The sequence below is a fragment of the Cervus elaphus genome, chromosome 1, assembly GCF_910594005.1.
Source record: "Cervus elaphus chromosome 1, mCerEla1.1, whole genome shotgun sequence".
Classification (NCBI taxonomy): Eukaryota; Metazoa; Chordata; class Mammalia; order Artiodactyla; family Cervidae; genus Cervus; species Cervus elaphus.
This window is the reverse complement of record NC_057815.1, coordinates 47,982,227-47,996,025: the sequence shown is the minus strand read 5'-3', so window position 1 is coordinate 47,996,025 and position 13,799 is coordinate 47,982,227. Positions and strand designations below refer to the sequence as shown.

At 43.6% G+C, this 13,799-nt stretch overlaps 2 protein-coding genes across 7 annotated transcripts in view; both read right to left on the bottom strand.

Annotated features, from left to right (window-relative positions):
• SERGEF (secretion regulating guanine nucleotide exchange factor) overlaps positions 1–4,411 on the bottom strand; it is a 229,385-nt gene extending 224,974 nt beyond the window's left edge. For 3 of the 4 annotated variants that reach the window (XM_043901778.1, XM_043901769.1, XM_043901751.1), the window contains exons 1-2: positions 4,257–4,411; positions 340–475 (exon numbers count right to left, since the gene is read on the bottom strand). In XM_043901778.1, coding sequence (XP_043757713.1) covers positions 340–475; positions 4,257–4,316 — 196 coding nt within the window. In that variant the 5' untranslated portion in view covers positions 4,317–4,411. The remainder of the gene's footprint in view (positions 1–339; positions 476–4,256) is intronic. The other variant, XM_043901762.1, reaches the window with a different exon arrangement.
• Positions 4,412–7,648: 3,237 nt separating this feature from the next.
• TPH1 (tryptophan hydroxylase 1) overlaps positions 7,649–13,799 on the bottom strand; it is a 29,900-nt gene continuing 23,749 nt past the window's right edge. For all 3 annotated transcript variants that reach the window (XM_043901734.1, XM_043901738.1, XM_043901726.1), the window contains 2 exons: positions 13,308–13,441; positions 7,649–12,800 (listed from right to left, as the gene is read on the bottom strand). In XM_043901734.1, coding sequence (XP_043757669.1) covers positions 12,626–12,800; positions 13,308–13,441 — 309 coding nt within the window. In that variant the 3' untranslated portion in view covers positions 7,649–12,625. The remainder of the gene's footprint in view (positions 12,801–13,307; positions 13,442–13,799) is intronic.

Sequence of the window (13,799 nt, the reverse complement as noted above, 5' to 3'; positions counted from 1 at the left end):
ACTGCAAAGACTTCTAACTCACAGGTGAAAGTTAAATACCAATATACAGCATAAAGTATAATATATATTGCAACTTGGCCACTATTCGTCTTGTAACTTGAAGCAGTTTTCCTCTCTGAGCCTCATGTAGGGAGGGGAGGGAGGGGAAGAGAGGGGTGGTCTTGATCTCTGAAATCCTTTTGGCTCTGACAACCTAGGATTCTCTGATGGTAACCTGAATCCATCACAAAAATGCTATCCTCTGCAAAATACAAAAGGCTGAAAGATGGTAATATAACACCCTAGGGGGAAAGGTCCAAATAAGAAAGTGAGAGGCTCTATGTTCTTGAAGGAAGTTACCAGTGACAACAGCCGAGTGGCCCCCTCCTCCTGTGATCCTCTTGATACAACCGGGTTTACAGAAGTCATTCAGTTGCTGGGCAGAAAGCACATCTTCCTTGTGGCCAAGGCCAAGTTGCCCATAGCTATTTGCACCCTAGGGATAAAATAAGCCAAGCATGAAAAAGTACGGGAACCTCAACAACCTCAACTGGTCGATTTGAATCTACCAGTCCCCACCTTTCTCACCCTGACACTTCTCTCTGAGCCTATGATAGATAAGATGTCATAGGCTCCTTTTTAAGAAGTTGTTATACGACACCTACACTTGGACAGAGGCCTCAGAACACCTCAGTTTCCATGTGGGAGGAGCCGTCAGCATCCACGGCTCATCCTGGGATACTCCTCAACTTCCCCTTCCAATGCCCCAGCTTGTATGTGTTGCTTCAGGGAGACAGCGTAGGAGTTCTTTCTGATAAAAGTTAATTATCTAGGGAAGCTAAAGTAAGACATAATCAGGAAAAATAGGAACAAAGTGGGAGGGGAAGAATGTAGTAGTACTAGTTCTTGTCCCTTCTCCCACAGCCTCACTGGGGAAACTGGCAATGAGTTTCTGGAATCAAAGTAAGCTGCGGATTTTGTGCCTGCAAGCAGAGTGCATCACTGTTATTTCATATGTACAGTGAAAGAGGTTGGCAACCATCTCTAAGGACCTTTCCAAGTACACTGCATTGGGATTGTAAGACATGCCATGAGATTCCTCTAAGGAAACAGATTTCTCCTTGATAGGCAACATGTGTGTCATTATTATTATACGATAAAGGTCTAGAATCCCTAATCTGAAACCTTTGCAGCCAGATGTAGTTCAGTCTCGGAAGTTTACAGACTTCAGCAAAAGAATGTGGTATATAAATCATATACGTGGAGCAGCACTCCGTAAGTAAAACAGTATTATTTCTGCAGTGAATAGTACGAATACTCACAGTTAGTGGTCAAAGACTATAAACAGCCTCATGTCAAGTCAGTATTGGGTTTTCGGAGTTTTCTGAATTCAAAACTGAAGATAAGGGATTATGGGCCTGCAGGGAAAATCTTATTAAGATTTTGAGAATCCTTATAATTTCTCCAACTACCTACTGCTGGTTGGTTCTTAAGTAGTAAAACTTTTAAAATGTGTTCGTTTTGTAAGACACCTGAATGAAGAAAAGTGATTTAAACTAAAAAATGCATCCATGCATACAAACTCCTGTCCCGGGTGGTCTATTCCACAGTCATCCTGGGATGCAAGGACTCCCTGCTGGACGAGCAAGCCATGCAGGGACACGGGTCCCAGAAGTCCCAGAATTCCCCAGGGCAATACTAGTTACCAACTACTGAGTGCTTGTTTCTCTGTATGCGGGGCATTCATTCTCACAACAGAGGAGAGGGCATTATCGCTCTCAGTTCACAGATGAAGAAATTAAGGCTCAGAGAGGTTAAATAACTTTCCATGGTCACACAGCTGAGTAGACAAGTCAAATGCCCTGATCCTTTCATTATACCCTATTTTGCCTCTAAGAATAAAGAAAAAAGGCATATATGGTGAACCAGCCCAGAGCTTACCTAGCAGGAAGCTAACTGTATGACCCTATCTAAAATAACACCCCAATCCCTTTAAGCCCTTTTTCTGTTTTATTTTTCTTCATAGCACTCCCTGGCATTACAGTAATATGTTTACTTGTTTGCTGCCTACCTCTCCCACTAAAAAGTAAACTCCATGAGGGCAGGAACCTTGTTCTTTTCACTGCTATTTCCCCTGCATCTGAAATGGTGCTGGTCCAAAGAAGGTGGGCACGTATTTTACAGTGAATGAATGTAAGACCCTATGAGTCCCTACCTAGGAAAGACCAAATGAAAGACTTGCCCAGTATGAAGTGGAGAATGTGTGCACAGGATTTCTCTGTTAGCTCTAAGAGCTGCATGCCTACCCCACGACCAGGGCTACAGGTTGCTGAACAGAAAGTAATACACCAACATTATGGGATTCAAATTGGGCACCAAATTTTTGTGATGCAGCAAGAGGTCCTACATCCATGATAGAGCAAAACAAAAGGAAATTTTCATTCAACCTATTACAGCTGTATTTGCCTCCCATCCTTATAAACACTCCATACATCACACACACACACACGCCCACACACCCACACACACACATCTCTATAAAGGTAGATTCCCTTGTTATGAACTGAACTGTGTTCCACTGAAATTCATCTGTTGAAACCCTAGTCTCAGTGACTCAGAATGTGATTTGTATTTGGATTCAGGGACTTTTAAAAGGTAACTAAGGTTCCATGAGATCATAAGGATGGGTCCCAAATCCAATATGACTGGTATTCTTATAAGAGGAAACACGTGAACACTCCCACCCACAGAAGAAGCTGCATGAGGACACAGCAAACAGGAGGCCATCTATAAGCCAAAGAGACAGGACCCAGACGAAACTAAACGTGCTGATACCTTGATCTTGGATTTCTACCCTCCAGACTGTGAGAAACCTGTTTAAACCATTCTTTAAGCCTCCCCATCTGTGGTATTTTGTTATGGCAGCCTTAGCAAACTAATATACCCCTCCACACAGATAATACAGCAGGAAGAACACACCATCAAGACTCCAAAGCACAGCAAGGAGGTTAGGTTCAACAGCATTGTTGCTTCAGTACTGACAAGGCCATATCTGAAAGGCCTTGCCAGTACTCTGTCTACACAGACCCCAGTCCCTGGCCTGGGACAAACACCCATCCCAGGCACACAGCCAATCCCTAATTCCACCCCCAGCTCTAGGGCCATCTCAAAGGCACACAGAGAGTCAGACTACCTCAAGCCACACCAGGCTCTCCATTCTGCCCATCAGAAGCAATTCCGCATTCAATAAATGCTACCCAGTACTGATAATTAGCTTTTAAAAAAATTAGTCAATACATACTGGTTTTAACAGCAATAAAGATCTTATCCTCTCCCACCTCCTTCTCCACCATCCCCAACGCAAGAGCTGCAAGTCTTTAATTCTTGTGCTTTTCCCAAAAGACCTGCACATAGTTCTGCACACAACAGGTACTCATTCATCCATTAGTCAACAAATGTTTACTGAGCACCTTACAATGTGCCAGGCATAAACCCCGCACCATACAAGACAGGCACAGTACCCACCCTCCTGATGCCTACATTCTAGCGAAGGAGACTGATATTAACAAGTCATACATTTCAATACAATTATGCGCTGTGAAGAACTACAAGACACTATCTCCTTGTTCCCGTGCATCTGGTCAGATGCCTGCCACGCTCTCCTGTGCAAAGGCTCTCCTCTCGCCCAACCACGATACATAAAGATAACCCCGTCTCTCAATGCTCTGGTCAAACCAACACCAGCGCAGACTCCCACACTCCCAGTGCAGGCAGGTTCCAATCACAGCCGAATATCTGCAACTATGCAGGGTCTCCGCCGCGTGCACGGTTCAACACGGCAGGCCTCACACCAAAAGATGCTCCAACCAAGCGGGGGTGGAGCTGGGGAAAGGCCTCCATCCTACTGGCCACGGGAGGGTGAGCAGCACAGGTGGCCCCACAGGGCGGTCGTCTCTGCACAGAGCCCGCCGCGCCGTCTTTCCCAGCGCTATCGAGGCCTGAAGTCTGTCGCGGACTCAGACACTGTGTACGGGTAGCAGGTTCTTCCCTCTGCGCCGCAGCTCCTCCGATCCGAAGCCCCTAAGTCACCCCCACGAAGACCCTTCCCTCCCGACCCTCTCCTAACCCAGGCCTCAGCCCAGGATCCTCCAACCCGGACCGCCTCTCGGACCTCGACCGCTGGGCCCCAGCGCCGCCCACATCCTGGACTGGGGCTTCCTAGGGTCTCTGCGACCCCTCAGTCCCAGCGGCCTCGGCCCGGGGGCGGAGTCACGTACCCAGGCGAAGAGCGCGGCTGCGGTAGGTACGGCCTCTGAGGCGCGCGGCTCAGACTCCATGCGGGCGCTCTCAGCCGGCGCTTCCGGGGGGGGCCGGCGCGGGGAGGGGCCCTCCCGGAGAGAGGGCGGGGCTAGGGGCGGGCCCTCTCCGGAGAGGGGGACGGGGCGGGGCACTCCCGGGAAGGCGGGTGGGACCTGCCGGGGAGGGGGCGGGGCGGAGCCCGCCGTGGGAGAGGCTTGCAGAGGGCGGGGCCGGCCTGGGGAGGGATTGGTGAAGAGTGTGCGGCGCCCACGCCGGGGAGGGGTCTGCGGCTGGCAGTGGGCCGCGCCCTCTTGCAGCTGCTAACCTGGCCCCGAGGGGAGCGGGTCTGCCGCTCCCGGAGCTGCTTCCCCGTCACCCCACCCCGGCGCGCTACGAGCGTCTCCGCCCCCTGCCTCCTGTCTCGCCCGACCTCTTGGCGTCCCCTTCCCTCCCTTCGCACTCTATTTTTAGTAATAATTCTGTACGCTTGCACTACACTAAACTGTTCACAAAGCTCGCTCAGGTTAGCGACCCATGACTGCCCAGAGTGGCTGACGGGACGGGGATTGCATCACCATTTTTTGATGGGGAAGAAATTGAGCCTGGGAAGGGGGGTGGAAAGGGTCCTGACTCTGTCTTGGGCCAAACTGGCTTCGGGCCCGCTTTGGTGTGCAGTTTGCAAAATCGAAGTGTGCTTCCTAGTGGGCGAAAGTAGTGTCTTACAGCGTTGCTCAACGCCCTCAGCTCCTGGCACGGAGCGGGAACTCACCCCCGAGATACTGAACTAGGGAGGTTGGTTTTCAACTGATTCCTGCCTGCCGGGGCGGCCTTCTAACCCTCAGCACCCCCAACATAGCCCGGATTCTGATCATCAGGTAGTAACTTGAATAACTGAATGATTTTCACCCAACAAAAATTTTCATATAAAACAGCTTTTGTCAGACACACCTCCATACACTACCGGACAATTTTTCTGAAGGAAAATGTAGCAAAGAATACTACGAATATGAAGATAGTCATTTAGCCAGTAATTCCACTTTTGCTCATTTATCACAAGGAAAAAAATCGGAACTATGCACAAACCCTTGGACTGCAAGTTATTCATTATGGGGTTACATATAATAGTAAAGAGCTTAGAATCTAAAGTCCTTAAAGTTCAAAAACAAATTGATTAAATTATATAGCCATGCACTTGAATACTGCTGCCATTTTTTTTAAAAAAATACATATTTTGTTGTAACAGAAATATTCATGATGTATCATTAAAGCAAATTTTATATCAATTTCATGCATGCACATGCTGGGTGTTGGATTACAGGTGATTTTTATTTTCTTTTTTGTACTTTTTGTACATAACCCACATTCCAATTCACAAATTATCTTGCAGGTACAAATGGGGTCCCATCATAAAGATAGTCCATATTCAGTGGTTCTTGACCCCTCTACTGACACAAGCCTCCAGTACTCATCACCCTTTATGCCTGAGAGGCCCTTGCTAGTGTCTCCCTGAGCTCTTAGAGTACTTCCCACTCTTTCACTCCACCCACTCCTTGGAGTTTCTGCCTTAAGACCACTTAAGGGCAGCACCTCACATTTACCTGTCCAGTCTGCGGCATCTTGAAAACATAGAGGACCATGCTAATAAAAATGCAAACCTTAGAGAGGCAAAGCAGCTCTTTGTTCTCAAGAGAACTTGATGTGCAAAAACTATACTGTTTGCTGATTGCTTTATAAGTTAAATGATTTCATGAAAGTCGCTCAGCCATGTCCCATTCTTTGTGACCACATACTGTCCATGGAATTCTCCAGGCCAGAATACTGGAGTGGGTAGCTGTTCCCTTCTCCAGGGGATCTTCCCAACCCAGGGATCAAACCTAGGTCTCCAGCATTGCAGGCAGATTCTTTACCAGCTGAGCCACCAGGGAAGCCTGTTTTTATAAGAGCGGCCTTTTATATGATCAGAATATCATTCCTTTTTAAAAAAATTAAATAATTGATTAATATTTTTGGCTGTGGTGGATCTTCACTGCTGCACACAGGCTTTCTCTAGTTGTGGTGGGCGAGGGCTACTGTTCATTGCAGTGTGGAAGCTTCTCATTGCAGTGGCTTTTCTTGTTGCAGAGTATGGGCTGTAGGCGCAAGGACTTCAGTAGTTGCAGCACACGGGGCTCAGTTGCCCCACTGTAGGTGGTATCTTCCCCGACCAAGGATCAAACCCTTGTCTCCTGCATTGGCAGGTGGATTCTTAACCACTGGACCACCAGGGAAGTCCCTGACCATTCCTTTTAAGTATAAAATGAGACTCTCCTCATCTCCATTTGGCTAAGACTCTAAGGTAATAAGTGCCAATTACTCCCACATTATAAAATGAGGTACAAAACCACCAAAGCAGAACTTGTGAAGGTGCCTAGAAACCTTCACATACCCTGGAAGTCTATGAAAGAGGCTGAAGAGGCTGAGAGAGAATTCTGAGAGGATATGTGCAATAATTGTCAATGTACTATGAATCCTGCCTATTTTGTGTCTAAAGAAAGGCAAGCGTCAGCAGGGCCACTGAGAGAGCTTGGCATGTATCCCTCCAGATTGGGACCAGGGAGGTTGCTGTCTGGGCTTGCCTGGTGGCTCAGCTGGTAAAGAATCCACCTGCAATGCGGGAGACCTGGGTTTGATCCCGGGGTTGGGAAGATCCCCTGGAGTAGGGAAAGGCTACCCACTCCAGTATTCTGACCTGGAGAATTCCATGGACTGTATAGTTCAGGGGGTTGCAAAGAGTCGGACACAACTGAGCGCCTTTCACTTCAGGTTGCTGTCCAGTTCATGCTGAGAAATGTCCAATGGCTTCTGGCCAGATAACTGCTCTGATAGTGAGCAGAGATACTGATACTTTGGAGAGGTCTTTCATGTCCAGAGTTTTTTAAGACAAAGAATGTCTGGATATCTCCTATGTGAGTGTTTGCCATGCGAGAGCAAATTGGCCAGGGTATGGTGTTAGACCCAGCCCATGGGAATTTCTGGAGGGCTGAAGGGACACCCACAGGAGAGCTGACTACTAGATTCATAGAGGCTGAGCGAGATGAATTCAACATCCCAGTCAGAGACATTAATATACTCGAATTAAGAGATTCCAAGAAATAAAAAGTGGGAAGCTCTTTCAAAACACCCACAGACAATGAGTCAACATTAAATACTTACTAAGTACAAAAAGCATATATACCAAGTCAACAGTATCAAACCAAAAAGAACTTCTTACTCCTTACCTCTCCTCCTCATCACCATCCCCAAACCCCGGAGGAGCCAGAGGCATTCTTGTGAGTGGAGAATGAGCCACAAAAAAATAAAAACACAAAGCACACCTCTTCCTTTCTCAGTTCTAGAGGAGAGGAAAAACTTTAATCTTAAAATTTAATGTTTTGAACTTTTTCACAACATTGGGATTTTTAAATACTAAAATGAGAGAAAGAGATTAGAAGCTAAGGACTTAAAGTGAGCTGAAAATTCAAGACAGGGACCTGAGATTTCATCCAAAGGGGCACATGAAGGAACAACCTAGTCAGTTTTCATAGTGAGAGGATCTGGAAGAATATAGTTGTTACCCAGTTTCATCCCTTGAATGTACTTGCATCAGTACTTTAACTAACTTATATTATTATGTTATATCCCTTAATATAATTTCTTGAAAGCGTTGCAGTGAAGCTACTATCAATATTTGAACTATGTACATACCACTGACTAGCTCTTCCCATTAGCAACTTGGTTGAGTTTCAGTTCTTGGATGAAGCTCAGTTCAGTTCAGTCACTCAGTCGTGTCCAACTCTTTGCGACCCCATTGACTGCAGCATGCCAGGCTTCCCTGTCTGTCACCAACTCCCCAAGCTTGCTCAAACTCATGTCCATCGAGTCAGACATGAGTTTGAGCAATGAAGCTAGATACAAATTATTTGATGAATTATTGAATGAAGCTATATTTGAATTATTTGTTGGTAACACTTTCAGGTGCCTTGTCTCCCCATAAGAGGAAAATATGAAGTTTTCTGAGTATATGGAATATTTCTGTATACTATACAGGTTAGGAAGTTTTTTCTTTTGGATTATCTTATTTGATCCTCTCAATTTTACTGGTATAATAAGTACTGTTGGAATCATTATTTTATAGATGAGAAAACTGAGGCTCAAAGAAATTAAATTTACTCCAAGGTCAGATTTCCGCTTTTAATATAGGCAGATTAGCTAGCTACAGATCAGTTCTCTCACCAAAGACAATTAGGAAAGATGGGAAAATATTTTTTAAATTTGTTTTAAGTCATTGGAGGGCTATGAAAGCAGCCAGAACTTGGAGGGCCAGGATATAAAAGCTGAGAGATTTCATTTGGCACTACTTTTCTGCTTGAAACATTTGCTAATTAGCAAGCAGTGACTTGGAGGCTAAGAAGTTGGGCTGAAAGAAAAAAAAGAAGGAGCTGGGCTGAAAGCAGCAGCTGAGAAGCTGAGAAAATGAACAGTACTTTTAGCAATTTTATGTGATCAGGAGGAATAAGAGTAAAGCAGAGGAGAGCAGAAGTCCAGGATCCCCCAGGAGAAGCCCTGGTACATTCTCAAAGCTCTCCTTTGAGAATCCCAAAGAGCCGCACCCTAAGAGTAGAGGTGACCTGGAGATAGACCAGCCCTTCTTGCCTGGAGAACCCCAGGGATGGAGGAGCCTGGTGGGCTGCCGTCTATGGGGTCACAAAGAGTCGGACACGACTGACGTGACTTAGCAGCAGCAGCAGCAAAGACTGAAACATATCATCAAGTTGACTTAGTTCCTGCCTGGACTAAGATGAGCACCCCCTGCCATTATACACTGCCTGCTCAAGCAAAAGTTAATTCCTTCTGGAGGAAGATAAAATCATTCAGAAGCTATGAAGGCGTCCTGATAAGGAGATTAATGATTCTTTGCTGTTGTTCAGTGGCTAAGTCAGGTCTGACTCTTTTGTGACCCCAAGGAGTACAGCATGCCAGGCTCCTCTGTCCATGGGGTTCTCACTGGAGTGAGTTGCCATTTCCTTCTTTGGGGATCTTCCTGGACCAGGGATCAAACCCTCGTCCCCTGCATTGGTAGGCTGATTCTTTACCACTGAGCCACTTGAGAAGCCCCAATGATTCTTTACATATGGCTAATAAGTTTATTTTTACAGAGTCCTCTCACAATGTAATTCTTACAATAACCCAGGAAAGTACATCTAACCCACTTAACAGATGAGAAACATGAGACTGAAACTTTATCAAGAATTCCAAAAAGTGGTTACTAGGTTTTCCAGGTGTATTTGACTTCACTTATATCACATATTCATAGGTTTTTTAAAAAGAATAAGGATGTTACAGATTTTTGAAACTAATAAAATTGCTAATATACATTTAAATCCATTTTTAACATACATTTGACAAAAAATATATGCTTATTGAAAACATAAATTTTGTGTCCTTTTATTATCCAAATGACTAACAAACTTTCAAATCATAAATGTGTATCACACTGTAAAATAAAGACAAGACTGAAATAAGACCACAGTGTCTTTATACATTTCCTAGAGATTAATATATGAACTCTTTATGTGTTGCTCTAGTAATTCCAGGATTTTTTTCTTTCAGTTTGGACACACTTTGGTGTGTCGTTACCACTGTATAACTCCAAATGACAAAATAGGCAGATTAAGAAATGTAGGCATTCTGACAGCCAGATTTTGAAGTGTTCTTCAAAAAGTCAGGAAAATACCATCTATGTCTCTGAGTAATAACTCACTGATTAAGAATTATGAACCACACTTTTGGTTCAAATCTATTCTGATATTTGAGTAAGTATTAACATATTCCTTGAGGCTTTGAAGAAATATATTTAAAATGCGTGAAACCTGTAAGACTCTAAGGATTCCTCATGTACCAAATATCACAAATTCAGAGGTTAGAAGATCTGAAATCAATCATAAAATATTTCCATTATTCTGAAGATGTGAATTATAATTGTTGTGTCTTTAACATTTACTTTAGTGTGTTTTAATCATAGAGTGATTTGAAATACCATCATTTAAAAATTCAATAACTATGATTTTTTACCATAATCAAGGTTGTATGAAAGTAACCAGACACAGTATGCATAATTTGTTGTTATTTGCTATCTATCATGGTTTGCTTCATAGATTTCCTTGCAACCAAATATTATAAACTACCTAACCAGTATTTCAAATGGTTTCAGATTAACTGACTTAGATCTAGTACTATCAAAGGTATATTTAACAGTTGATCAGCTATTAAAATTTACAGGTAATGTAAAAATCTGAAGTAGCATAAATTACTCTTCCTAATTCTACTTCCTTGTATAACATAAAATGAAATAAACTTCAAGAGTTTTAAAATTATCCTTTGAGGCCTAAAAAGGATTAAAATATCTAGTGATCTGTTGAAAAAAAAAAGTTAAATGGTATACAGTTTGACTATTAATGTGAAAAAAATAAAGGACCCAGTTTTTAAAGTAGCTGATTAAGAACAGAAAATTGGCTGAAAGTATGACCCTGGCTTCCCTGGTGGCTCAGACAGTAAAGAATCTGCCTGCCATGCAGGAGACTCAGGTTCGATCCTGGGGTCGGGAAGATCCCCTGGAGAAGGGAATGGCTACCCACTGCAGTATTTTTGCCTGGAGAATCCCACGGACAGAGAAGTCTGGTGGTCTACAGTCCATGGCGTCACAAAGAGTCAAACATGACTGAGTGACTAACAGTTTCAGTTTCATTCACCATTACTAGAAATGAGATCAGTTGGAGAGGAAACTGATGGAGCACAATACTCAGGTGATTCTGAGTTCCTTTTTGGACCTATGGAGTTTAAAATTCTTGGCAGGGCTGCCATTTTGCACAACCCCATTTCATTCTATGTAAATAGTGTGACAAGAATTTACACAACATTGGCCTAATTTATGGGGCATTAGATGGAAACATCTAGTAGGCAGTTGGATTTAAAAGGCAAAAACTCAAGACAGGTGTTAAGAGTTAGAATTGCAAATATGGGAGACGTCTGGAATAATAATTGAAGTTATGGACATGGATGACATCTCCATGAAGAGAAAGCAGAGAGAAAAGAGGGCCAAAAGCAGAAGCTTGAGGAAAGTCTTCTTTTAGCGGGTAGGGGGAGAAAGGGAGCAAACTGAAGAAATAAAAGCCTGTCCTGTGGACTCCAGACCCGTTAATACCAGGCCTGCTCCTTGTACACACCACTGACACCACATAGAAGCCAGTGCTAGCTACCGTCACTGTCTCAGTGTCAGGCCTAAAATGCCCTTCCTGACATTTCTTACACCGTCTTCTTCCCCATTTCCCCACCCTATGCCCTCAGGCCTGGCCTTCCTATTTATGGTCTCCCCTTATACCTTGGAGATAAAGTGCTTGGCACTGCTTTCCAACTTTAACTTGGTATGTCTCTCCTCTGTCTCAGTTTTAACTCTCCCTCTAACAACACTGTCTCATGCTAACCTGAGGACATTCTCTGGGGCTGCATGTCTCTGGGGCTTCAGGTCCTTGCAAGTGGCATTCCCACTAAGTTCCCTTTGGCCTTCTCAGTAGGGCAGATCGTGTAAAACATACACAGCGCCATAGAAAGAAAAGACCATCCCCAAGGAGGATGGGCACTCAGCAGGGGCTCCCTAGTGCCTTCAAAATAAAGTCACATATTCTTAACGATTATGTCCCAATCAGCCTTTCTAGATTTAGATACTCCTATTTCCCTATAAGACATTACACTTAAAATTAGACTATCTGCTCTTTATTAGGCATATTTCATATGCAAAGTGCTCTCTTTTGCTCAGGCTAGCAGTGGAGAGTTGGTTTCCTATTAAATTGAGGCATGTGAATGTGACCAAGCTTGGCCCAAATTTGATGATAAGTAAGACACTGTAGAAATAAGAGGATCTTAGGTAACAATATGGATTAGCTCCATAATAACCATCAAGGTATTTTAAGTGATCATCATTTTACTCAAGAAGAACTGAGGAAAATAAAAATCAAGCTAAGAACAGATCTATCCATTGGGTCAAGCAAATTCTCTATAAAAACTGGGATGGTCAGTGAATTATAGAGCATGTGAATTATACTTTCAAAAGCTGTTACCAAAAGAAAAAAATAAGTAGTGGCTAAAATATCTAGATGTGTGCTCGGGGTATCTGGGTACACGTTTTCAAAGAGTAATGGTCCCTTAAAGAATGGGAGTAGAGAATGTTGTTTGGCTGCTGTCCTTCCACAATCAGCTCTTCAAGCAAAGCCACAGTTGGCCCACAGGCCTCCGAATTGGTGCTCAGATGCTTCGGGATTAGGACCAGTAACTGTCAGATGCTCAGCTGCCTGCTGACCTTAGCAAGGGCATCACTGACAACATCAAGCTCATGCTGAAGCTCGTTCATGGCGCTGGTTATACTCCTGGTATCTTTCAAGATCTGAATACTCCGTGTGTACGGATTATACTTCACTCCAAATGGACGCTTGATTGTTTTGGTAAATTCTCTATATAAGAAAACAAATAAGAGGCAATCAGCTTCTAGGGGAAAAATGATGAAAACGGAATACTGTCCATTAGTCTAACATTGAACATATCTAAACCCTATGTATACTTCAAGTCCTTTTTCAAATGCCCTTAAGCTTTCCCTTTCCCCTGGCTGGAATGAATTGCTCCTGGATAAAATGCAGAACAATGTTTCATCTGTATCTCTTTAAGGCTTCCAATTTGTTACATAGTTATTTGCATACATTTTGTTTTCCCTATTAGATTATAAACTCTCTGATAGGAAGGAATGGGAAGTAACCAATTTCTCAGTGTATCTGATTCATATTTGCAACCCTGAACATCACTGTAAACAACACATCCTAAATATTTACTGTGGAAGGGAGATATGTCCCAGGCAGAAGGCTTAGAGGACTTCTAATTATTAGCTGCTTACTTCTGTGACTTGTTACATTACTGGACCTATCTAAGGCAGAGGAAAATTAAGGCATGAGGAAGATATACTTTACCTCATCTTCTCCTTTGCATCTTCAAAGCTTTCAGATACAAAGTAGACATCCTGAAAAGTTGTGATGAGACACTCCTGTTTGCATGTAATCTTGGGGTCAAAGGGCTTTACTTTGGCGTGTCCAGAAAGAGCGTGCTAGAGGACAAAGAGTCTATGAATCAAAGAATACTATCCATTTTCATAGATCACCTTCTTCACACAACTGCCAGAATCAGCACACCTCTGAATGTATTACTAACGCAGTGGTCCCAGTCTACAATTCCAAACTTATTTCCTACATCTCTATTTAATCCACAATATGCTAAAGCAAAACAAATGAATTGCTATTCCCTATAAATGCCCCACTCTTTATAACACTCATCTCCATGGAGGATGTACCCAAGGATCTTTATTTATTTACTGTTAATATGGCATCTGCTTTCTACTCAACAGTAATTATTCCTGTACATGACTTGTACCCTCCAGCAGGTAGTGGGCTCTTTGAGAGCAGGAC